The sequence below is a fragment of the Papio anubis genome, chromosome 7 (genome assembly GCF_008728515.1).
Source record: "Papio anubis isolate 15944 chromosome 7, Panubis1.0, whole genome shotgun sequence".
Taxonomy (NCBI): domain Eukaryota; kingdom Metazoa; phylum Chordata; class Mammalia; order Primates; family Cercopithecidae; genus Papio; species Papio anubis.
The window spans coordinates 106,827,551-106,854,270 of NC_044982.1; the positions used below are offsets into that span (position 1 = coordinate 106,827,551).

The 26,720-nt window shown below is 38.1% G+C and overlaps 1 protein-coding gene across 6 annotated transcripts in view; it reads left to right on the forward strand.

Annotated features, from left to right (window-relative positions):
• Nucleotides 1–26,720, forward strand: part of EFL1 (elongation factor like GTPase 1) — a 160,419-nt gene that overhangs the window by 34,036 nt on the left and 99,663 nt on the right. For 2 of the 6 annotated variants that reach the window (XR_004185078.1, XM_031668425.1), the window contains exons 2-9: nucleotides 10,263–10,396; nucleotides 11,109–11,246; nucleotides 13,137–13,351; nucleotides 20,859–20,982; nucleotides 22,712–22,788; nucleotides 23,505–23,641; nucleotides 24,246–24,368; nucleotides 26,535–26,634. Coding sequence is in view for 5 of the 6 variants with exons in the window: in XM_031668425.1 (XP_031524285.1) it covers nucleotides 10,263–10,396; nucleotides 11,109–11,246; nucleotides 13,137–13,351; nucleotides 20,859–20,982; nucleotides 22,712–22,788; nucleotides 23,505–23,641; nucleotides 24,246–24,368; nucleotides 26,535–26,634 (1,048 nt within the window). In the remaining variant the exon portion in view is untranslated. Of the gene's footprint in view, nucleotides 1–10,262; nucleotides 10,397–11,108; nucleotides 11,247–13,136; nucleotides 13,352–15,788; nucleotides 17,575–20,858; nucleotides 20,983–22,711; nucleotides 22,789–23,504; nucleotides 23,642–24,245; nucleotides 24,369–26,534; nucleotides 26,635–26,720 lie in introns of those variants that run through there. The other 4 variants (XM_031668426.1, XM_031668427.1, XM_021941813.2 and 1 more) reach the window with 4 other exon arrangements.

The window sequence follows — 26,720 nt, forward strand, 5'->3', positions numbered from 1 at the left end:
TCTCACATTTTAAAGGGTATGTTCTCATCCTGTGATCCAGAGAATGGGGTCGAGGGTCTATTGATTTATCTCATTTTATAGACTTCAAGAGATTTGTAGGCTGCCTTCTTCCTTACTCAGACTATTAGTCTGTTTTTATTTGAAGATTTCTCGGGTGTCAATTTTAGTTGTTCTGCTCTATACTTTGTCTCTAGTCCCCCTCTCCTGACCCCTTTAACCACTTTGTTAAGGTTTAATTTATATACCATAAAATTCACCCACTCCAATTCACATTTGTCTTCCTGGTGTAGTATTGTAGGAGAATTTGCTATAGCACCCTGGGAATTGAATGGTCTGACCTCTATTTTGTTGAGCTCTGTGACCTGGACCTTGGCTGCTCACAGATCAGATTGTTTTAGGTACGCTTTCTTTTTTATTTTTTGAGACAGAGTCTTGCCCTGTCACCCAGGCTGGAGTGCAGTGGCGCGATCTCGGCTCACTGCAGCCTCTGCCTCCTGGGTTCCATAGATTCTCCTGCCTCAACCTCCTGGGAAGTTAGTTAGGATTGCAGATGCATGCCACCATGCCTGGCTAATTTTTGTATTTTTAGTAGAGATGGGGTTTCACCATGTTGGCCAGGCTGGTCTTGAACTCCTGACCTCAGGTAATCTGCCCGCCTGGGCCTCCCAAAGGACTGGGGTTATAGGCGTAGCCACTGCGCCCAGCCGGGTATGCTTTCTTGATTGCATAGACCAGAGACTTAAGCTAGCTTGGGTTGGGGTGGGATAGATTATTGAAAGCATATGTGTGAAATGATATTGGAAATAATATCCATGAAAATTGAAAAACAGGAGTCTTATTGGAGTGATGTCTCATAAAAATTGGAGCCAGATTTTGATTATGGATCCAAGATAGCTCTAGAGACCACATCAGTAAAAGTTTATGGATCCTTCCTCTGGAACTCCACTGTTGTCCTTGGATTTGAGTGTCTGTTTGTATCTCCACTATTATCCTGTGTGTCTTTTCCTGTCTCATAGCTTTTGCCTACTGTCGTGTCTTCATCTTTGTGCATTCACTTTGCCCTGACTTCTTACCCTATTATCCTGTCTGTTTTCACCATATTTCTGTTGCCTACTGCTTCGATCTCTTGTGTTTCTAAACACACAGTCTTAAGAACAGGATGCGGCTCTGCTTATCTTTTCATGCCAACCCATCACAGAGGTTGCAGCTGTGGATTGGCTGCCCTTAGTTGGTTAGTCATCTCCTAGTCCAATCAGTGGTGATTGGAGTGGAGTCACAAAGTGTCAAATATGTTTCTTGTGAGCATGGGATGACTTCCTAGAAAGGAATTTGGGCTGAGCAGTCAACACACTTGACAATTCAGAGCCTTATGGGGATAGAAGTTAGGAATGTTGACTGGGACATATCCTCTCAGATCACCTGAGAGATGAGATATCTTAGTACTGATTCTCCAGAATGGGGTATTTCCTGCTATGAAGGTGGGACAGCCTGAAGGGGAACCTAGATGGGAGAAAAAGAGAAACCTGATGGTTGAAGAAACTCTACAGGTGACTTTTATTTATACCATGCCTTCCCCTTCTTCTCACCCACTTTGAATGCCCTCTTATGCAAATTAAGCCCTTTCTCTGGTTCTGACTCTTAGTTTACTAAGCTTTCAAAAGTATTTTCAAATCTTTATTTGGGTTGAAATATAGGGTCTTATTCTAGTTTAAAGTAAACAGATAAATCATGCATGTTATAGAAGTGGTATTGAAAACCATCAAGGTCATACACTATCTTAGCATTTTCCAGGAACCTAATTCTTCTTTAAGAAAATGGAGCCTCTGTTATCTTTACGTTTGTGACCAAAATTTGCTACAAATGTTGGGATCCTATTATTAAATGTTATTTGCCTGTTTCTTACCTCTCTTTGTGTCCCACCCACAAGAATACCATACATTTATCTTGTCATCTCAAGAGTTAGGAAGTATTCCTAACAATACACGTTCTGTAAAATATCCTAAGGGGATGTAATGCCTTTGAATCCTTTAGCCTAGAATCCAGATACATAAGACAGAAATAGATTCACATGGGTTAAATAATATGAAATTCATCAAAAGGAATACTGCTGTCATGTCTACTGTATAACCATTTTTTATATCTGAGCAAATATTGCTGTTCCTGAACTTTTGAATTTTTTATCTAATTCATCTTTTAAAATATTTTAGATAAATGTAAAAGTTTATGTACATATGTGCATATTATATATGTTGCATATATAGTATATATGTATGTATATTTCAATTTATTTATTTATATATATATTTCAAATGTTTTGTAGAGATGGGATCTTGCTATGTTGCCCAGACTGGTCTCAACCTCCTGGGTCAAGCCTTCTATCTGTTTCCTAAAGTTTTGGGATTACAATTGTGAGCCACCACACCTGGCCCAAGTTTATATTTACTATAGAAAATTTAGTGTGTGTTATAGAATATACAGTAAAACAGAAAAATGAAATAAAAATCACTCTCAGTTCACCACCAGTTATTTTATAATTTCAATTTTTATATTTAATGCAAGTTATATGCGTGTGCACACGCTGTGAGGTAAATATCTAACTTTATTCCCTCCCCCCAATAGCTTACTTATTCTAATACCTGTCAGATGTGATTATTAAGTACAATATTATTAGTTCCTGACATGTTGTTGACACCTCTGCACAAGTGAGGCAGTTTGGGTGGGGCTCTTAAGGACTAGAGAGTGAATTATGCCCACCCATGGAATACCTCCCCCGATTCCTGGGGTAAGGGCCAGTATCATTCAACTCCAGTTGATTGATTGATACACAGTGGGAATTTTTTTTTTTTTTTTTTTTTTAAGAAAAGTTGACATCAGGATGTTTGGCAAAATCTTCCAAATATCAAAATGCTGCCAACTTATTTAAAAATTGTAAAACACCTTGTGGAACACACTGCAGTGGGCTTTAGCTTATAAACTTTTAGTGTGTAACCTTAGCATATAGTCTAGTTATTAGCCTGGGTCAGTGGTACACTTGGGATTCACCAAGAGTCAGCCATATGCAGTGAGGATGTCCTCCAAACGTGGAGACCAAGGATACAGCAGCCTTCTGCAAAGAGGTCCATATGCAAGTTGATCACTTTGTAAATACCTCTGTTAGGGTTAGTGGTTGTGGGCAGATGGAGGATTTATGCATGTGTTGATTTCAGCTCTGTGGCTCTCTGGTTTTATACTCCAAAGACCAGGCCATGGAGACACTGACTCATGCCATCTAGTTACAGACAAGGCCAGCTTGTACCAGAAAGTCATCTCTTTCATTCAGAGGCAGTAGCTTCCCTTTCCTTCTGGCTGTGTGAATGTTTACCCATGGTCCTAACTTGCCTTATTCTTTCTAGAGTGAGGCTGGGAGGGAAGAGTTTCATTACCCCTCATTTGACGGAAGGGTAGATTTTGTTCTCATCAGACAATGAATGCTTTGCTTTGTGAAGCATTCAGTTGATGCCAGGCCTAAGAAACTAGGTACACGATAGTTCACTTCTGAGCTAAGTGTCTCATATGCCTGGTTTTGTTTCATCTTTACAGCAACTCTGTGATGGGTATTACTCTTACTTTACACATGTGCAAAAATGGAGTTCAGAGAGGTGAAGATACTTTCCCAAGGACAGAGTAATTTCTAGCATGTGGTAGTAGTCCTAGAACCAACATTTCCAGCCTATTCACTTGGACCATTAGTCTCTTGGAAGTTAGGCCACAAATAATTTCTCCTGAGGCTTAAGTATCTCCTTTCCACCAGGGATTGCTATGGACATCTTGTGGCCAGCACTACCTACATCCCTGTGGTCTTCAGTCATTGCCCACGATGTGGGCCACATGATCTGGCCTCTCTTGTAGTCTCTTCCCCATGTTTCTCTGTGATTCTGACACCCTCTTTCAATCTCCTATTATTCCCTTCCTTACCAAAACTTACTCTAAAAACATTCCAAGGTAAATAAACATCCCTGCATCCTCAATGTCTTTTTATTGACGTTTCCTCCTTCTGCCTGGCTGTCTTCTGATGGCATTGCCTACCGTGTACCTTTTTCAAGTGAATGCTACTCGTCCGTTCATGTTCCATGAATCTCTGGGTTAGGATACGGGATTGCTATTCTTTTTGTTCCCAGATCTGATGACAAAAGTTAATTCTTCTACCCTTGTTTTCAAACTTCTCCTTTCAAGACTCAGACCATCCGGTTATTCACCTTTCCAATCATTGTCAGCTCCTGGTGATGGTTCCTGTTCATTAATGACTTTGGCACCCGGCCTCATGAATCTTCTAAGATGGCTTTTACCATCCCTGAAAATGACTTCTTCAGCATCTTATTCTCTCAAAAACATTGATTCTCCACTTCACCTACCCATTGTCATGACTGCTTTCTGGATTTTAGCATCACCTTGAGCTATCCATCTTCGACATTTCAAACTTAAATACTTCCTTCTCTACAGTCTTTGATTCTCCCAGCTCTTTCTTTCACCTGACTAATGAGGTACCCATTCTTTGACTTCATAATATTCTCTAGTTTTTTGACTCCCAACAGCCTCTTTCTTCATTCACTTCCTGCCTCGTACAGCCCAGATTTGTCATTTCACTGACAGTCTTGCCAGCGTCTTCAGTCTCTTTGGTTCTTGACCTTCTGTCATATTTTTCCCAACAAAACTTGAACTCTTGATAAAGCTAACTCTCTACACTTCTTTGTCCTTGTATTTGGACTAGGTTCTCAAGTGGTCCTCCAAACTGCTGGCAGACTTTCCATCTGTCCCTGTTGGGTCTTGCTCATTCTTCCCAGCAGCTATTTTGAATCTTCTGGTCTCTTTCAGCCTATCTGTCATCCCCTCCTCCACAATCTCAGCAGACATTCTTACCTTCTATTTCTCAGAAAAGGTAAGAATTCTCACCTGCTTGCCACTGTATCTTAAAGCGTAATGGTATGGGCATTTTTTGCTTGCCTCCTGTCACTGGCAAAAACCTGTGCTCTGGACTTAACGATCTTTTCTTCAGTATCTTCCACCTCTCTGTACTGGCTTGTATCCATCAGCTTTTAAGCATGCTCAAGTCTTTATTGTCTTAAAAAATACATAAATCCTTTCAGCCCCACATTCCTCTGCATGTTCTCTCTCTTCCCCCCTTCTTAGTCAAAGTTATACTACAATTAGTCTCTCAATTACTCTGATAATGAGACCTGCACCTTATAGTAATGACGTGCATTAGCAGTGTGAAATTGATCGTTGATCTATGACCCTCTCCCCAGGGTGATGCTAGGCATAGAGAGATCATAAGAAGTAAACATCAACCTTTTTTTAACTCCAGGGTTTCTTATTCTGGTTCTTACACCCTTCCAAGCAAAACTGCCAATGATCAAAGGAATCAAGACAATGTGGATGTATTAGATTTACTGTCTATGCAGCAGGCCTTCAAAGGTGGAGAAGTTCTCAGTAATGTCAGAGTTCAGGGTGTGGCCACAGTACTGGGTGGCAGATGTGGACTGGCATCATACTGAGAAAAACCAAAAGTGGGTGAGGCAAAATGTAATCAGAAGTGGTCTGTATGTGGTCTAGTTTCATGTTGGAGGAAGGTCTGGAGAGGCCTTCAGGTTGGGTTTGTGCAGCAAAAGAAAACTTAATCAGTTTGCTATTCATAGTTGTTTCTAGATAATTTTTCCCTCTTTCTTTTCTAACCCATGTCACTTTTTTTTTTTTTTTTTTTTTTTTTAAGATTAAGAGTCTTGTTCTGTCACCCAGGCTGGAGTGCAGTGGTGATCATAGGTGACTGCAGCCCAGACTCCTAGCCTGAAGCAGTCGTCCTGCCTCAGCATCACGAGTACCAAGGACTACAGGCATGTACCGCCATGCCTGGCTAATTTTTAAAAATTTTTTGTAGAGATGATGGTCTCACCATGTTGTCCAGGCTGGTCTTGGCTCAAGTGAGCCTCCTGTTTTGGCCTCCCAAAGCACTGGGATTATAGGTGTGAGCCACTGTGCCTGACCCCATCTCAGTTTTGACACATACCATCAGAGTCAACCACCCTTCACCTCTCCTTGTGGCAGGCTTCTCATAAAGATAGTTACCCTGTTACCTGTGTCAGCTTTACAATTGTGCTTTACAATTCTGTCAAATAATAAGCCGTATTAGTTGATTTATAACTTATAATGTTATATATTGACTTAAAATATAAAAGGATAGTAGTGATTTAAGATATAAAAGGAAACCAGGTGCAGTGGCTCACGCCTGTAATCCCAGCACTTTGGGAGACTGAGGCAGAAGGATCACTTAAGGACAGGAGTTTGAGACTTGCCACGGCAACACAGTGAGACCCCATCTCTACAAAAAATAAAATAAAAATTACCCTTGTGTGCCTGCAGTCCCTGCTACTCTGGAGGCTGAGGCAGGAGGATTGCTTGAGCCCAGGAGTTTGAGGCTGCAGTGAGCTGTGATTGTGCCACTGCATCCAGCCTGAATGTTATAGTGAGACCCTATCTCTTAAAAAAAATAAAAAATAAAAAGTAGTATTTCCTGAGGAGGGAGACTTGTGGTTACTTTGTAGTTGGGGTACAATTTATGTATATAATTGTTATAAGTTCATACATAAGGAATTTAGGAACATATCTTCAGGTAACTCAGGTTCTGCCTGTATTTCTGTTATTTTTGTTGTCAGGCAAAATATTCTACCAATACACTGAAACAAAAGACACTTTCAGGAGGTTCAGATCTTCATCCATAACTTCAGTTTTTCTTTTTTATTTTACGAAAAGTTTTCTCTCATCAGCTTTCTATGTATGTGTTAGTGAACATTTCCAATGTTTTGGAAGTCGAACGCTAAATTCCTTATATGAAGTTTTACTGAATACAGAGGTGTTTTGGCAGGTACTAGTGACAAATGTGCACCTTCTGTGAGACGATTATCCATGGCACTTTAAAACCATGGGCAAGGGAGGAATTCTTTTCCCGTAACTCCCTATTAGCAGCAGAAATTGTCTGGAAGATATCTCCCATAATTAACTTTGGTTCTTCCAACTTTTTTTTCAGCCCCCTGGAACATGAAAAGATTGGATTGTTGCTTGACTGATTATATCTGTGCCTTGAAATGAAGCGGTTTAGTTTGGAATGCCTGGGAAGTAAAGCAGCAGAAGTTTCTGTCCCTGAATGCTATTACAGGGATTAATTCAACACATAGCTTCAGGACTTTGTTACAAATTGGAAAGATCATTTAGCATGTAAAAAATTTTGTCTCCTGAAAAGTGTTATGCGTTCTCTACTTTTAAGATAATTTCCACTAGCAATAGTAATATCTAGCATGATAAACCCTGTAACTGTTTTTATATTTTTTTTAAATTTGATCACACACACACAAAAGTGGTAAGTGGCATTTTTTAAAGATACATAATGTAGCTGAAGTCACAGCAGAAGAGCTGTGCTTGTGGACTTTTTTTCTCTAATGGATATGGGACTTCTTTCTCCAACCTTTGAAAATTTAGGTTAAAGTTGTTTGCAAAGGGTTAAGATGAAAAAGGCATTGAAAGAGGAATTGGGAGGCCTGACTCAGAGCTGAGCCAAGCCTTTGTCAGCTGTGTAACTGACCATGGCATTTCCTCTTTCTCACCGTTAAATATATTTGAGAAACTCCAGGTTAAATAGAGTTGGACAGACTTCTGTCACAGGGCTTCTCTGAACCTTTAATATGTATGTGTGATGTGAGCTCCAAGGCCGGCTGTATTTCTCAGCTGTATTATTTGATCAGACACTTATTTTTTAGGATGTAGATTTTCAGACAGAAACACTTGGTATATCTCTAGCTTTTCAGTTCCTCTGTAGATCTGAACTTGCCCTTCCTGAATGAATTTCAAAGAATCTGGAAATGGATACATAATTAGAGGAGCATAGATAGGTAGATAGGTATTCATTTTTCTGAGTATTCCCTAAAAGGTCTAACTCCAATAAAAGGTAAGAGCACTGTTGTATAGGAAGCCTGAAATTTCTGTACGAGTGCATTTTTAGACTCTGTAAAGGACTTGACTGGAGACCCAGTCTCTGAAACTTGTTTATCAGGTCCAGGTCGTATCACAAAGGGTGGGAAAGTGCTTGAAGTTCTCCCACTCTCAAGTCTGGAGTTCATCTGAATGAACAGGCTAGTGTGGTTTCCTCAGTTGCAAAGTTTGAAGGCATCTAAGACCCGAGAAATGACTAAGATCATTCGATAGCCCGGGGTGTATTTCTGGCTTGCTTCTTTTGGGACCTTGGGTCAGTCTCTTACCTTGTGAGGGCATTAGCATGTTTTTCTATGAAATAAAGGCTTAGGCTGAGAAGATGCTGAGTGATTCTAAGAATCTCACAACTTTAATTTTATATACTAGGACCCTAGACCACCACTAGACATGCTCCTTTTTTTCTGGTGTACTTGGTTGAGACCATGGTACTTATTGAAAATGTTGGCTAGGAAAACTGGTGTGAGATCTGACAGTGAAAGGCTCAATTGAGGTCCAGTGGACCATTGTTCCAGGGCTCTGATTATTTGACTTCTTGGATTTTCATTGGAGATCTCCGTGGTCTTCTCTGGTTGGAGCCTTCTCTGGTGGTTTCAGCAGAACAATGGTTCCTCATAAAACAGTTTGCATGAAAAGACCAGGAGGCAGTGGGGAGGAGTGATTCTGAAGAAGACAGTCTGTTGCTAACTGATGGCAGTCTTTCCCACTGAGCCACAGTACACTTGGGAATGCTTCACCCAGTGTTTTAGGAATTCATTAGCAGTGGAATCTTGGCATGTGTAGTAAAAGTTACTGCCTTCTGAGTGTAGTGGTTAGAGGTATGGTCTTTGGAGTTAAATGGATTTGAACTTCTACTCTACCATTTTGAATTGTGTGATCTTAGTCAGTTAACCTCAGAGTTGGATTCTAGCTGGATGTCCTTCAGAAAAATACTTAACTTTTCTGTGCCTTAGTTACCTGCTGTATAAAATTGGGCTGATAGTTGTAACTACTACAGGGGATTGTTGTAAGTAAACATTAGATAATTTCTGTAATATGCTTAGAGCAATGACAGCCGTGAATAGGCAGTCCACAGATGTTAAGTTCTGGTTGTGGTTATTGTTGTGGTGGTGTTTTATCATCTGTATCACCTAGGGCACAAGCGAAGTCATTAAAATTATATTGGGGGAAAATTCTTTAACTGTCCCATACATTGCAGGTTGAGCATCCCAAATCTGAAAATCCAAAATCTGAAGTGCTCCCAAATTCAAAACTCTTCAAATACCAACATGGCACAAAAAGGAAATGCTCATTGGAGCATTTTCGATTTCAAATAAAGGATACTCAACCTTGTAGTTATTCTTGAGCACATTCAAGTTGACAGACTCTGAGTTAAGGGGAGGAGCAAAAGTGAAGTATATGTTTGAGCATTCAAATAATTATTCTGTCTTTAAAAGAGAATTATATCAAATTTATCAATAATGGGGAATGAGTATAGAATTCTATAGCATTACTAATTTTCTGCATGGTATACTAAGTTAGGTTTAATGATAACTCTCTATAACCTAGGATGATCTTTTTTTTTCTTGTTTGCGTGGGACTAAGGGCTTTGATGGGATGTGGAAGTTTCCGTGTTAAAACCAGACAACTCAGGATGTGTCATCACCCTACTATAAGTTTAATACATTTGTCTGTTGAGACTATTGAAGGAGATATTAATGGGCAAGCACATAGCACACTGCTTGGCACATAGTAACTGCTCCTTAAGTTTTTGTAGATTTGAGTCTAAATCTTGATTGAGCAGATTCATACACTGCTCTTTGACAAATTGTAGGGAAGAAGTTGGCCAACTGCTTTGTTAGCCCTTTGAACAGCTCTTACTGTTAGGCCCTTGAGCATTGATTTCTTTCAGTTTCAATTTCCTAATCTGTAAAAGGAGAATAGTAATATGTATCTCATAGGGATATTGTAAGGATTCAATGTGATTAGCACATTAAAAGTGAGTATCATAGTGGCTGGCTCCCATTAAGCTCTTAAGTGGTAACTATTAGAATAATGAAGTCCTTTAACATTTTATATAGATGCTATTTGGAATCAGTAGTCCCATCAGTGGGAAAACTTGGAATGGTAGCTCTGGATTGAGCTTTCAACTCCTTTAGCTTTGTTCAGTTTTTTCTTAGAAGCTTTCAGCTTTCTTATTCTAGAATGCCTGAGGAAGAACAATGTATACCTGGAGAACTGAAAATGTGTGTTTACGAATTGTGTTTTAGGTAATGAGGAGTACCTGATTAATCTGATAGACTCTCCAGGACACGTGGACTTTTCCTCAGAAGTATCAACCGCTGTTCGCATTTGTGATGGATGCATCATTGTGGTAGATGCTGTGGAAGGAGTCTGTCCACAGGTAGTGGATTGTGATGAGAAAATACTTAAATGGTTAAGGGTGAGGAAAGAGGAGGAACTAACTGACTTTAGGCATTTCACTGACAATCAGAACGTTGGTTTTATATTTCACATTTGGTAACGTTCCAGTCTGTGATGGAGTTAAATCACCAGAGTTCTGAAGGAATCTTAGAGATGATGACTTTAATTTAACATACTTTGTTTTTGTTTTTGTTTGTTTTGAAACAGTCTTGCTCTGTCACCCAGGCTTTAGTGTGGTGGCACGATCTTGGCTTACTGCAACCTCCACCTCCTGGGTTCAAGTGATTCTTATGCCTCAGCCTCCACAGTAACTGGGATTACAGGCATGTGCCACCACACCTGGCTAATTTCCGTACTTTTAGTAGAGACGGGATTTCGCCATGTTGGCCAGGCTAGTCTTGGACTCCTGGCCTCAAGCGATCCACCTGCCTCAGCCTCCCAGAGTGCTGAGATACAGGTGTGAGCCACCATGCCTGGCCTTATTTATCCTTCATAACTGTCAGTTGTGTAAAGGCAATGATGATTTCTTGTCTATAGTTCTTTGCTACTGTGCTGTATACATAGTTTGTGAATGCCTAATGAATACCTTTGTCTGACTGGCGTTGTCTAGAGTGGTTATTGATCAGTATTTTCTTATGTGCTTTACTTAATTCAAATCATGAGTTTTACATTCTTCTTTCTGTTTTTATCAGACACAAGCAGTTCTGCGACAAGCTTGGCTTGAAAACATCCGTCCAGTTTTAGTGATTAATAAGATAGATCGCTTGATAGTGGAACTGAAATTCACCCCACAAGAGGCCTATTCTCACCTCAAGAATATTTTAGAACAGGTATTTTAATTTTTAGTATTTAAAAAATTTAGTCTCAAAGAAGAGTTATAAGGAAGTTACTAAGCTTGGTATGAGCCATTGCTACAGAAAAATGAACTTTTCCACTTCATATTCATACATGTTGGTGTTATTCTACAACAGTGGCTACAGAATAAGCATGTTCTCAGTAGTCCCTTCCATCTCTTGGAATCACCCATCATGTAAAGCTTAGACAATAGACTCTCTTGTTTAAAACTGTATCTTGGTTTCAAAGTGAAGCAATATTAGGATTTTATTACCTGTCTATAGTATTTTATTACCTGTCGTTAGAGGAAATTTTACCCAAGCATTCATTCATTTATTTATTCAGCAAATATTTCCTAGATATATGTTGAATAAATGAATTATCGAATGTCCATTGTGCATTAGGGATTGTGAATATAAGATGGACAGGTCAGAATCCTTATTTTCAAGGAGCTCACAGTATAGTAGGGGAGACAAAGAGATACTTGGAGAACAATGAGATAAGCCCTGGGTGTGATATGACAGCACAAGGGCCATCTAACCCAGTCTGGGTCAAGAGGGAAGAATGAGTTAGAAGTCATACAATGGAAACCTTGAGATGGAAGTAAAGTAGGTGTTTGCCAGGTAGAGAGGAAAAGGACATTCAAAAGAGAAGGAATATGATGGGCAAAGTCATAAAGGCAAGAAAAAGCACAGTACAGTGTTTCATTTAAGGACTACAAATTGTTTTATAGCTGAAGAATTAGATTATGTTAAACAGTGACAAGAGATGGGAAAAAGGATATAGGATTTAGATGTTGGTGAACCTTGTATGCCATGCATAAGAGTTTGAAATTTTTTCCTCAACATAGTGGAAAGCCATTGATGAGGACAGCTTGAGTATATTTATTTGCTAAAGGCAGGAAACAATAAAAGCAGAACTGTGAAAAAGAATGAGGGATGGATATCATTCCCTGTAGAAATAGGAAGAGGTAGGCCGGGCTCGGTGGCTCCTGCCTGTAATCCCAGCACCTTCGGAGGCCGAGGCGGGTGGATCACGAGATCAGGAGATTAAGACCGTCCTGTTTAACAAGGTGAAACCCCGTCTCTACTAAAATTTGCAAAAAATTAGCTGGGTCTGGTGGCAGGCATGTGTAGTCCCAGGTACTCGGGAGGCTGAGGCAGGAGAATGGTGTGAACCCGGAGGCAGAGCGTGCAGTGAGCCAAGATCACACCACTCCATTCCAGCCTGGGCGACAGAGCGAGACTCCACCTCAGAAAATAAAAAAAAAAAACATGAAATAGGAAGAGGTAAAATAACTCTTGCCCTGCATTGGCAGGAGAAAGGTCAGTGGTATTTGCAGACATAAGTGAGCTTGTAGATTGGAATGTGGGGCACTTGAAGGAAATATGAGTAATAGGTTCCATTTTCTTTCTGAGGGAGGACATAAGATTACTGCCTATTTGGGAGTGAAAGTAGTTGAGGATTAGGAGTTGGGAAGAGGGCCTGAAGAGGGTAGTGAACATTTCAGACAACCGATGTGAGAAATGGCAAGGCAGTGGACTAAGGTTACAAACTAGGATTGTGGGGTTGGAAATCATGAGTACTTTGTGATAGTAGGCCTCAGTGCTGAAAAACAAATTAAGGGTATGATATTAACATTTACATTAAACTAATAATAATCAAAAAATGACCTTCCAAAAGCCTTAGAATTTAGTTATGCTGAGTTTAGAGAATGGATACATGTAAGTTATTTACTGATTGTAAATGCCACCTCCATTCGTGTGTGCTTAATGAGCCCAAACTGACTGATGATTCTAGTCCTAACACAGGTTAAACAGTGTTTGTCCTTCCGTGAGTGTGCTAAGCATCTGAATGACACTCTGCCATTTCACCATCTCTCCTAGATTAATGCACTCACAGGAACTCTTTTTACTTCTAAAGTCCTAGAAGAAAGAGCAGAGAGAGAGACTGAATCCCAAGTGAATCCACATTCTGAACAAGGAGAGCAAGTATATGACTGGAGCACTGGCTTGGAGGACACAGATGATTCTCAGCTTTACTTCTCTCCAGAACAGGGAAATGTGGTGTTTACCAGTGCAATAGATGGGTGGGGCTTTGGGTAAGTCTGTTTGAATCTGATTAAATCTCTTTGTGGATTTTATATGCCATTGGTTTTTTTAGTGAAACTTTTTATTTTGAGATAATTATAGATTCACCTACAGTTGTAAGAGATAATACAGAGAGTTCTCTGGTGCCCTTTACCCAGTAACTGCCTCCTATCCATAATAACATCTTGCATAACTGTAGTACAATACCTCAACCAGGACTTTACCATTTGCCATCAATGTACAGAACATTTCTATCACTGCAAGGCTCCTTCACGTTGCCCTTATATTGCCACAGCTACTTCCTTCCCTCCCTCAAACCCTTTTTAACCCTTGACAACCATTTATCTTATCTCCAAATTTCTCATCTCATGGGTGTTATAGAAATGGAACCAAAAAATATATGATTTTTTTGGATTGATTTTTTTCACTTAGCGTGATTCTCTAGAGACTTATCCAAGTTATTGCATGCATTAATACTGTAGTTGGTTCCTTTCTGTTGCTTAGTAGTATTCCATGGTGTGGATGTACCCCAGTATAACTATTCACCCATTAAAGGACATCTGGTTTTTTTTTTTTTCCTTTTTGGGCCATTATGAGTAAAGCCGCTATAAACATTCATGTGTAGGTTTTTGTGTGAACATGTTTCATTTCTCTGGAATAAATGCCTATGAGTGCATTTGCTGAGTCGTATGGTAGTTGTATGTTTAGTTTTTAAAGAAGCTATCAAACTGTTTCCAGAGGGACTGTACCATTTTATATTCGCACCAGCAATGCATGCGTGAGTGATCCGTTTTCTCCAAATGTTCACGTTTGGTGTTGTCACTGTTTTCATTTTAGCAGTTCTGTTGGGTGTGTACTAATATGCTATTGTGGTTTTAATTTGCATTTTCATAATAGCTGGTTACCTCGAACATCTTTTCATGTGCTGATTTGTCATCTGTAGGTCCTCTTGAGTGAAATGTCTTTTCACATTTTTTCCCATTTTGTTATTGTGTTTTTTTCGTACTCCTGAATTTTGACAGTTTTTTCTATTCTAAACAGTAGTCCTTTGTCTCATATGTGTTTTGCAAATATTTTCTCCCAGTCTATAGTTTGACTTCATATCCTCTAATAGTGTTTTTCAAAGTGAGCAAAGATTTTTTTTTTGTTTTTTTGTTTGGTTTGTTTTGTTTTGTTTTTTTTGAGACGGAGTCTCGCTCTGTCGCCCAGGCTGGAGTGCAGTGGCCAGATCTCAGCTCACTGCAAGCTCCGCCTCCCGGGTTTACGCCATTCTCCTGCCTCAGCCTCCCGAGTAGCTGGGACTACAGGTGCCCGCCACCTCGCCCGGCTAGTTTTTTGTGGTTTTTTTAGTCTTGCTTATTGCCCAAGTTGTAGTGTAGTGACGCAATCTTGTCTCATTGCAACCTCTGCCTCCCAGGTGCAAGTGATTCTCCTGCCTCAACCTCCTGAGTAGCTGGGACTACAGGTGCACACCACCATTCCCAGCTAATTTTTGTGTTTCTTTTAGTAGAGACGAGGTTTCACCATGTTAGCCAAGCTGATCTCAAACTCCTGACCTCAGGTGATCCGCCTCGGCCTCCCAAAGTGCTGGGATTACAGGCGTGAGCCACCACTCCCAACCATCAAAGTGAGCAAAGTTTTTAATTTGACCGAAGTGTCCTTTATCATTTTTTCTTTTTATGGATCTTGATTTTAGAGTCAAGTTGAAGAACTCTTTGCCTAGCTCTAGATCCTAAAGATTGTCTCTCATTTTTTTCTAAAAGTTTTAGTTTTACTTTTTACATTTAAGTCTGTGACCCATTTTGAGTTAATTTTTGTATAAAGTGTGAGGCTTGGATTGAGGTTTTCTTTTGTGGGAGAAGAGGGCCTTTGAATTTCCATTTACTCTAGAACCCTTTGTTGAAAAGGTTATCTCTTCTCTGTTGAATTGCTTTTGTGCCTTTGTCAAAATCAGTTGGGCATACTTGTGTGGGTCTGTTTCTGGGTGTTTTGTTCTGTTCCTTTAATCTATGTGTCTGTCTTTCCAACAGTACCACATAATTTTGATTAGTATAGCTACATTAATAAGTCTTGAAATCAGGTAGATTATTTCTGTCCACATTATTTTTATTTTTCAAAATTACTTTTGCTGTTCAAGGCGTTTGCCTTTCCATGTAAATTTTATGGTAATCTTACCAATATCTACAAAAACATCTTGCTAGGATTTGGATGGAAATTGCTTGGTAAACCTGTTAATTTGGGGAGAATTTTGACATCTCTGCTGTGTTGAATCTTTTCTATTCCATGCCTCACACTATACCTCTCCATTTATTTAACATTTAAAAAAAATATTTTGTGATCATTTTATAGTTTTCAGCATACAAGTGCTGTACATGTTAAGGTAGATTTACACTTAATTTTTCATTTTTCTGAATGATTATAAGTGATATTTTTAATTTTGGTGTTCACACATCTAGTATATAGAAATACAATTAATTTTTATATGTTGATCTTGTATACTGTCACCTTGCTGAACTCACTTGAAGTTCTTTGTAGATATTTTTGAATTTGCTGCGAGACAATCATGTCTGCAAATAGGAATTGTATTTTTTTTTCCTTTTCTATCTCCATGCTATTTTCTCTTTTGCTGATTGCATTAGCTAGAATTTCCAGCACTATTTGACTGACAGTGATGAGAATTTCCTTGCCTTGTTCTCGATCTAGGAGGAAAGCATTAAGTCTTTCACCATTAGAAATAATGTTAGGTCTGCAGACTGTTTTTAAATGTCCGTTATCAAGTTGAGGAAGTCCCCTAATATTTTTCTGAATGTCATTATTATGAATGTGTCCAGTTTTGTCACATACCTTTTCTGTATTGATTAATATATTTGTATGAGTTTTCTTCTTTAGCTTGTTAATATGGTATATTACATTGATTGATGTTTTTGAATATTGAGCCAGTCTTGCATTTCTTTACAGATTTTATATACAATTGATTTTTAACTTTATTCTTGAGTAAATTGAAATGTGTACCACAAATGGATCCCACCTTATTCCTTAGCTCAGTTTATTTCCTGTCAGTTGTTTTTTTATCTTCTTAAAGTTATTTATACATAGATGAACAAATATATTTATATCAACTTTTATACCAACAGTAGCAAAAGTTAGTCTAGCTTTAATGAAGATGTACATGTGCAAGATATTGAGTTAGTCACTTTATTTAAATTATTTCGCCAAATTCTGACAACACTCCTTTGAAATAGATACTACTGTTTATTATCTAAGTCTCAAGAACATTGAGTAAATTTTGTTCAACATCACTCGACTAATAAGAGGCAGGCTGATATTAAGATTAAAGTCTGCCTGACTCTGAATCCTGTCTTTTTTTGACATGGTTCTTCTCTAGTGTCTGCCCTATGGGGTATAAGGATTCTTATTTCTTCTTATTGCCTCTCCCGGATTTGTACATGCTGAGGCCGTGTTAACAGTGATATTAGATTTCAGAATGGAGTAGGTAATTGATCACGTTTTTTTAACTATAGCAATTTCTGACTTGTGGAATCAAAAAATCCAAATGTAGTTAAAAGATTATTACTTTGAGAAAAATGTCTGTGGTTTGGATAAGTAATAGTGGGACCATAACGACCTTTACTTTAGTTGTGGGCTTGATATTGCATGTAATTTACGGGAATCATAGAACTAAAACTGATGCAGTAGGAGAAAACAGAGTTTTTTCATGAAACATGTATCAGTATGACTTAGAATTGGAAAGAAAGAAAGGATCAGGAGCTAACTAGAATGCAAGGCTTGGAGTAGCCTAACAAATCTCTGGCTTCATTTTTTAAAATATATTTTCCTTTTTACAGGAACTTGTTCTCCAGTTTCCCTTTGACCAGATTTTGTCTTGGGCAGTGTAATATAATATCATAACTTTCTGTTTATAATAAATGATAGATACCTTAGTCCATTTGATGCCCGAAAGGTCATACCAGACTTAAATAAATTGAGGTAATGTGTATATGATAAAAATAGAAATTGTGAACCTGCTGAGAATTTTTACTTTTCATATATGGTTGATGGGTTGTCATTATCACCTTTCTAGGCCTCAGTTTACTTATCTGAAAAAACAAGAATATTGGGCTAAGATGATTTCAAGACTTTCTTCAGATTCATTCACAGTGATTCATTCAGTCGTGTAATAGGGTCAGACCTGTTGATTTCCTGATTTGTGAGCATTCTGGTAGTAAACCACAAGGTGGGAGGCTTGTCCCTTTCTTAAAGTGATTTTCATAAGTAATTTAATGTTTTATGCCAATTTTAGTCAATCACACAAATTGGGGGAAGTTTATTGTGGAAGGAAAAGGAATGGGGAGAAAGTTGAATGGATAGAATAAGGGTAATTTACAGAGCTCTTACTTCTGACATTTTTAGATACTGTCAGCCAATAAATGAATGTTCCCCTGTGTTAGACAAGGTCAGATTTAGAGATCGGCTAGTGTCTGTTCTCAACAAGTTGATATGTGAATTTATGGGAAAGTAGTGGTGGAAATGAAAGCACCAGAGACTTTTTCCTTCCCTTTTTCCTCTAAAATGTCAGTGAATAGGCCAAGTTGACAGCTGCATGTGTCACAAAAGTGGAAAATAAGCACATTTCAGAATTTGCAAGATGGTTCTATAAACTCTCTGCAGTGGGAAAGGATTAAGAAGTGTGACTAGAGGCTGAACCTAGGTCTTCTGCCTAAATCTGTCCTGTTAATTGATGTTAATCTGGGAAAGTCTGCTCTGAAAAGCAGAAACACATTGACTTGGATGGGTAGCAGCAAGAATCTAAGTTCTTGCTTTAGATACATAGAACTGAGTCCCCAAACTTATAGCATAGGGACAGGAGAAAAGAGACAATGAGAAGCCCTTTGTAATAGATTTACTTGTCTTTGTGTAACCGTGTCTTAGAATTCTGTAGTTAACAGTAATCCACTTCGTAGCTTGGAGGGCAAAAGGGTGTGTGGTTCAGTAATTTCATACTTGACTGAGTTGTCATTCATGAAGATAGGCAACGAATAGATCAGTAGTCTTGGAATATAAATCGGTCTGCAGGTCTCTTAGACTCTTGTTTGCAGTTACTCTGTAGAGGAAACGAATTAAAATAGAATTCAAGAATGGAGAAGTGCTAGAAATTGTCAGTATTTAAAAATTGTAACTGTTTAATGACAAAAATAAATAAAAGCACTGGCAGTAATGGGGAATGGGTTGGTGTTAAGCAAATTTTGTGGTAACTATGGAATAAAAAATAATGAAAAGGATAAGAAACAAGATTTTGAAAGATTTATGTACCCATGTGTGTACACAGGTGTGAATATTTTATGTGGTGGACTAGAAGAGACTAGCCTAAGCAAAAGGGCAAATGTCTTACTATAATTTATGATTTTGATAGGGGTTTTAGAGTGTTTATTTATAAAAATCTTTAAGTTTACCACTTTCAGAATTAAGAGCAGGGTATTTATCTGACATCATTATAAAAGATAAAAGAATGTATAATACAGTCTGGGTAACACAACTCAACATTTTTTTTAAAAATCCTGAAAGAATAGAAACCACACTGGAAATCTAACTGATCAAAACAGTTGTACCGATAAATGATTGCCCCAAAAAATGTATCAAATCCCCTATTAAGGAGATATTTTTTAGAAAGGAAATTTTATTAAAAAAATAAATCCAGACGTTTACTACGTAAAAGAGATAAACATAAAGCGTAATGGACAGAGGCTAAATACCAAAGCTTTAGATCAGATTATGTCAACCAAATGTGAATGAAAAGAGAGAGGTTTGGCAACATTAACAATAAAATAGGATTTATGGTAAATGAATTATGGCATAAGGATCATTTTCGCATAGATAATTGACACATTTACTAGTGAAGAGATTAGCTATCAATTATCAGAACAACAAAGTGCATGAGACAAAAATAGAACTATAAGTAGAACTCTGCAGGCACATGGTTTAGGGGAGATTTTCACAGGTTAAGTAGACAGGAACATGAACCATATGAATAGAATAATTAAAGTCAGAATGTAAGTGTCAGTTAAAGATATAAAAAAATTGGTTCTATATCAGGTGAAAAAATAATTCAAATTTAAAAGAAAGAAAATGTCACAGGTTTCATGTGTTCATCACTCAGTCATTAGCTCCAGTTTTAACCATCTAAGAAGGACCCAAGTTGCCAATGTGGAGAGCAAAGCTTCAGCTGTATTTATTGAGGCCCCAGGGAGCATCACTGCTAAAGAATAGGGCTCCCTTCTACAGTTAGGTTGGAGAATGCCTGGGAAGTCAGTCCACAGTAGTTGCCTCCTATTGTTTCCTTCCACGTGTAGACCTTGGACCTGCCTGTAGGTCCTGAATTGGATTTGCAAATCTGCATGGCAGGTTGCAGCCTGCCTAGCAAAACTGGGTGTTGACAAATGAAAAGCCGCAGAGATAAGGGTATCCTGACTTAACATCTGGAAGTAAGGCTCTGTGCGCCATTCTGGGTGTGCAGAAACACAGGAAGCCAGGAGGAGGCCTGACTCTTTAGCGATCCACTGGTTAGGCAACAAGGCAGAGCCTGCTTTCTTTTTGAGGCATAGGAACTCTACCAGTGGTTGTCAGCCTTTCACATTGTGTTCATTTGTGGAGGAGTGATTAAAGAGTCACCTATGAACAAAGATAGTTTTATTTATTCTTTTCTAATCAGTATACTTTTTATTTCCTTTTCTTGCGTGATTGCATTAGGTTGGGCTTTTCAGTATGGTGTGGAAAAAAACTGGGAATATCCTTTTTTTTTTTTTTTTTTCCTGAGCAGGCATCTTTTAAGATGCTGGTACTTTGAAAATTCTAATCTCAAACCTTAGATTAAATTAGGTTGTTCTCTAAAGACAAGGCATTTCTTAGGTCCTTTATCCAGACAACACAGATGCTATATGTAGCACCCTTAGTTGTTGTTGACTGTCCTCCTGTGATGGGAGGCCGTGGTGGTAACTGGTGTCTCTGTGGGCTGATGCAAGTTAAGTCAGTGTGTGTATGTTTATCATTAATCTAGGATAATAAACACCTTGTTTTGGCAGGTTGTGGCTCAAGAGTTTCTTTCATTTGTGAGCAACTGTCACAGCAGTGAGTAGCTGAAATAAAATTTTATGGCTGGCATAGTTGTGACGGGCAGCTGGAGCTTGCATTTTCTTGGCTTTGGTCCTAGTTTTATCTTGTTTTACACATGCAAAATTAAGAAACAAAGCTATAGCATGTATTACAATTCATATTAATGTAGACCTGAACATGGGCTTTGGAGCCAGACTGCTTGGATTTAAAGCCCCACCTCACTTCTTCCCTGCATGATATTTCTGTGCTTCATTACCCTTTTCTATAAAATGGGGAAGTTCTGTAGGATAGTGGATTAAGTTTAGTAATACACGTGTAAAGAAGTTTGAACAGTACCTGTCACAGAAATGTTCAAATGTTACCTATGCTAATCGTTGTTATTAATAACGTGAACATTTGGTCTTCTTTCAGAATTGAGCACTTCGCCAGAATCTACAGTCAAAAAATTGGCATCAAAAAGGAAGTTCTTATGAAAACCTTGTGGGGAGATTACTGTATAAATATGAAGGCTAAAAAGATCATGAAGGGTGATCAGGTAATGTGGTGTATGTCCCTTTTGATTGCTGGTCATGTTCTTGCCCTATGAAAATCTATCCTGTAATATCTTTAATAAATGTAATTCAGCTTTAATTTATTCAGGTGAGTTCATGAGGGAATTTTTACTGTATATAATTGGGAAAGGCTTACACGTCTCATATACAGGTATTATTCATATAGAGTTCTTAGTCCTTTTAAGTATAGTGAGCAAAGAACTGCTTTTTCTTTTCTTTTCTTTTCTTTTTTTTCAGAAGACCAAAAATCTTAGATCTTGGGCACCTGAAGACACACATTTTGTGCCGTGCATTTGTTTGTCTCTGTCACCATAAAGAGATGTCTCTTCTAGACATCCCTGTATGGTTCACACTGTCCTAGTCTCAGTTGAAGCCTTATCTCCCTGCATGCTGGTCATCGTGCAGTGTAGATCGGGAGAGGTGGATGCTCCCTGAAACTCCTTCTATAGATAGAGGTGGTGTAGGAATGCTGTCATATACCCTCAAAGGATACTTTTCTTGGAGCTTTATTTTTTGATATAAAACCAGGATTTCATAAATTTATTCTCACTGAAAATCATATACATTTCTTTTTAGAAAGTACTCACAAGTATAAAGCCACAGCAAACAAAAAACTCGAAGCCAGCACTGCTAGTAGATGTTTGTAATTTCTTTCATTCTTTTTACATGGATATATACATCCCTCAGTTGAGATTATGCTGTTTATACAATGTAGCTGCCCTTTTGCTTTTGTCATATCATGAACATCTTCCCTTGCCATTAAAAGCTTTTTTATAAACCATATATTTTAAAGGGAATGAATATAGCTAAGTGGGAAAGAGCATGCCTTGAGAGTTTGAATTTTGGCTCCACCACTTACTGGCTCTATGACTTTTATCTCAGTTATTTCATATGTAAAATTAAGATAATAGCACTTATCTCATAGGATAGTTATGATGATTATATGAAATAATTCAGTAAGCACTCTGTTATTTTATTTTGTGAGACCACTATGATTTATGTAATCATTCTCTTAAGATTGGACATAGTTTTTTTTCAAATGTTTTGATATTGTACGATAGATATCTTTGTGGATAAGTTTTATGTCTTCATGATGCTTTTTTTTTTTAAACTGAGCATTCTAAGCCAATGACTTTTAACTTCTTAATACTGTTGCCCGTAGTTCTTCAGAAAGGAGGTTTCAATTTATTAATATATCCCCCTTCATGTATATGGGAGAGTGTACCCCTCAAGGTGCTCTTGCTAGTAACTTTTTGCGTAGTTTGGTAAGAGAAATGATGGAGTTTTTTGGGTTTTCAAAATTTTCCTATCCTTATGAACTTTTAGAAATATGTTTAAGAATGCTTTATGTTTCTTCTAACATAATTTTAGACTGAAGTCCATGGAAAGAGCCTGCACGTGCAGAGTGAAGTTTTAGCTCTTGGCTTGGGTGCTGTGTGTATTTGTTTGATGGCAGCCATGGTAATATGACCCACAAATGGTCATGTCACTTGTAAAGTCTATGGTTCCCAGAGGAAGGAACAATGGATTATTATTAATTGTGGATTATTGGCTGTTTAAGTGCATTCTTATAACTACTTTCATCTACTTTATTTTTGAATAATTATTTTCAAGTAGAAATGAAACACATTGAGAATAAAAGCATGTCAAGAAGGAATATATAAATGCCTATTAAATGTTTAGGAACTTAAGCCCGTATATTCTTTTGTACAGGCCAAAGGAAAGAAACCTTTATTTGTACAGTTGATCCTGGAAAATATATGGAGTTTGTATGATGCTGTCTTGAAAAAGTAAGACTCTTATGACATTGTTTACCTTCAGGCATCTTTAGGCAGTATAATTTGTCTCACTTTCCAGTTTGATGAGTCATACTTCAGAAAGCTGAGATGGACTGAGAAAGTGAACAGAGCTTCTACAGATGAGTTGATTACAGGGCTTGGAAGCAATTTAAAGAAGTCTGTGTAACCCAGCTAAAGGGTGATGTTGAAGGGACAGGATAGCAATATTTTATAGAGTGCTGAGGTGAAGAGATAAAAGGATAGAAAGAAACATTGGGTCTTTTTTTATGCAAACCCAGGTTTAAAAAATAGTGATTAAAGTAGAAAAGGTGCTTGATAGCTAGGATCATTAATGGGGAAGTGGGGAAATAACTTTTCTGGTATAAGTTTGCTTTAGTAAATTTACTTTCTGAGTTATTCCTGTGGTGGAATAATGACTTTTTAGTACTTGTTTGTAAGACTGCTTTACCACTTGATATAGTCTGCTCGAGGAGATTGGGGAGAAGTACTTCCTGGGAAGTCTTAAAGAAGGATTCACTTGAAAGTGTAAGAGTAGAAGTTGAGGAGGCTTTTTCTGTGGCAGAATTCCCTTCAATCATTTTTAGCTTTTTTTGAAAAAGTAACACATTAGGATAAAAATATGCCAGATAATTTTGGGTACCTTTTCCCCACTGCCTGTTTTTATGTGCATATGACATTTCCGTCCTCCAATCTTGTGTTTACTATAGGGACAAAGACAAAATTGATAAAATAGTGACTTCTTTAGGATTAAAAATTGGAGCCCGGGAGGCACGACATTCAGACCCTAAAGTTCAGATCAACGCCATTTGCAGTCAGTGGCTACCCATATCCCATGCTGTTCTTGGTATCCTTTATTCTAATGGTTTTTAATGAAATAGTTTTGATAAAGCAAGAAAAAACAATGCGTTATGGCAACCAGGAAATTCTCTGGAAATAACATTCAATCCAAAATAAGTCTTCTCTGCTTATTTGGTGTTCTACCATGAAACTGTATTAAATACTTTAATAATTAATACACTAATACTAATTTATGTTAACATTACTAATAGTGAACTTCTTTAAGAAGACAATTCTTTTTGTGTTTATTTAGTAAACTGTAAAAATAAAAATGTTTACACTAAGATTTAAATAAGATGTTTGTGTTAGATAACTGTTTCATTTCAAGGTCACCGATAGCCAACCTGCTAATCTCTGTTCTCATTTGTTCCATGGGTCTCAGTGTTAAAGTATCTGTCATGAGGATCCTTTCTGAGCTTTTAGGAGTTTGTGAACTCCCTGAAATCGTGTGCATGTTTTGAGATGTGATGCATAAAGCAGTGTTGCCATATAGCACAGGCATTTTCTGTATGGACAGACTTTGTTACCTCAATATTTAGAACATACAGTGAATCTTCGCCTTGGTGGGAGGCACTGGCTCAAGGTTTTGAGTCCTTAACAACAGACTTCAGCGATGGTATGTCAGAAACTTCCTAGTCCCCTTGATATTACAGCCGAGAGAGTGGAGAGACTGATGTGCACAGGATCACAAACCTTTGACTCTCTTCCACCAGAAACTCAAGCACTGAAAGCAGGTAAGGAAAGATGGACCTGTTGGAATATACCATGTCATTGACTGTCCTCCATCCAGGCTGCTCTAGACCAATTTGCTGAATGCTAGTTTGCTAAATGGCCAATTTGCCAAATGTCCACTTCCACAGATGAACAGTTTCACAAATGACCATTTCACCAGTTTTGCCTCCCACCCCCACCCCAAAGGTTTTCTTGTTACAGCCATTTTGCTCAGCCAGTATGATGAGAGACCAGCGACTTCCTGTACACATGCTCCTCGTGAGAAAAGAAGCTCCCATTCTGGACTTTGTAGGTTCCATGAAATTTGTCTCTATGTATGTTCTTTTCTCTAATTCTTTTCCTCCAGTTCTATTGCTTTTGTAACCCTGCCCCCAAACCACTACACTGTTGTTCTTGGCATCACTATTGACTTTTGGTTCATTAAATCTAATGACCAGTTTTCAGTCTTCATAGGACTAGATCTTCCACTCGCATTTGATGCAGGTGATCACTCCTCCTTGAAACAATTTCTTCCCTTGACTTCTAGGCTTCCATTGCTTCCATTCCCTTGCTTCTGCTTTTCTTCCTGTCTCCCTGGCTGCTTATACTTAATAAGGTCTTTTTGTGATTCCTCCCCGTCTCCCTGGCTTTTTAACTTTGGTGTGCCCCAAGTAAGGTTCAAGTCTTTGATCCTCATCTGTTTTACCTGCAGTCCCTCTTTTGATAATCTCATCCAATCTCAAGACTTTAAATGACAACTACATACTCATAATTCACACAATTGTGTATCTTCAGAGCATGTCTGTTTTCTGGACTCTGGACTGATATCTAGAACTCCCCCTATACTGTGTTTTCTAAGAAACATCTCAACTGAACATATCCCAAACTGGACTTTTTATCTTATCCCCAAGCCTGCTCACCTAGTCATTCCCATCTCAGGGGGACCTCAATCTTTTCATTTACTCAGTCCAAAAACCTTGGAGTCATCAATGGCCCTTGTATTTATCTCACAGTCCAACATGCAGTCCATCATCCTGTTTATTCTTCCTTTGAAATACGGAATTCAGCTATTTCCCAATGTTTTCACTTCCTGGCCAACATGGTGAAACCTTGTCTCTACTAAAAATACAAAAATTAGCTGGGCGTGGTGGTACACACTTGTAGTCCCTGGTACTTGGGAGGCTGAGGCAGGAGAACCACTTGAACCTGGGAGGCGAAGGTTGCAGTGAGCCGAGATAATGCCACTGCACTCCAGCCTGGGTGACAGAACGAGACTCCGTCTGAGAAAACAAACAACAACAACAACAAAACGACTAGTATCCCTGCTTTTGCTCTTGATTCCTGTTAGTGTTTTCTCAATATTGCAGACAAAACAGAGTGATCCTCTTAAGATAAAAGTCAGGGCATGTCATTCTGTTCCTCATTCAAAGCTTCCACTGGCAAGGCTTCGGATATATGTTTGATTCTTACTTCCTGTGGCTTTCTTTTTCCTTCTTTAAATTTTACTGTTGAATTCTTTGTATACAAATTATTTTAACGTGAGGTGATGGAGTTGTTTTAAAAAATTCAGTAATCAATGGTTTTTTACTTCCAATATAGGTTAAGGAAAATGTTCATATGTTAATACGTAACTGCGTTAAAATTTGTATATTTAAGGAGAATTGGTATCTTAATAATATTGAATCTTAACTTATTTCTAAGAATTTGTTAATATCATAATACAGTATTTTTGTCCATTTTATTTTCTAACTTGTTATTGTGGGGGATTGGAAAAGCTATTGATTTTTATATATCTTATTAACAAGCTACCTTGTTGATTGTTGGCCTTTGGTAACATTCCTCAATTCTATTTTTTCTATACTTGATACAGTGAAAAATGTATTAGTGCTTATAGTAGGTGTTTAACCTCATTGCATAGCTTTAACTTTCATATGGGATCCCTCACCCCATCAAATTTGCTTGCTTTTCCTTCCTTATTTCTGCCAATTCTGTTTGCTTTTGCTCTGCTATTCTTTCCTAGCAATCTTACCCTTTTCTAATTAAAATTCTTATCATAGTTGGAAAAAGTTATGGACTTCTGATGCATTTAGATAATGCGATGTTCTAAACATTTTAATTGTTTTCCAGAAAAATATGTGTTTTTTTAGTAATGGGAAAAATAGTGACATTTTTACTTCCTATTTGTTTAGCTTTTATGAAATGTGGAAGTGAGGAGACTGCTCCAGTTATCATATTTGTTTCCAAAATGTTTGCAGTTGATGCTAAGGCCTTGCCTCAGAATAAGCCAAGGTAAGGGAAGTGGGAAAGTTGGGCTGGGCTAGGAATATGGTATATGTTTGGTAGGATGTAGTTGGGGTGTGGATGGGGGTGGGGCA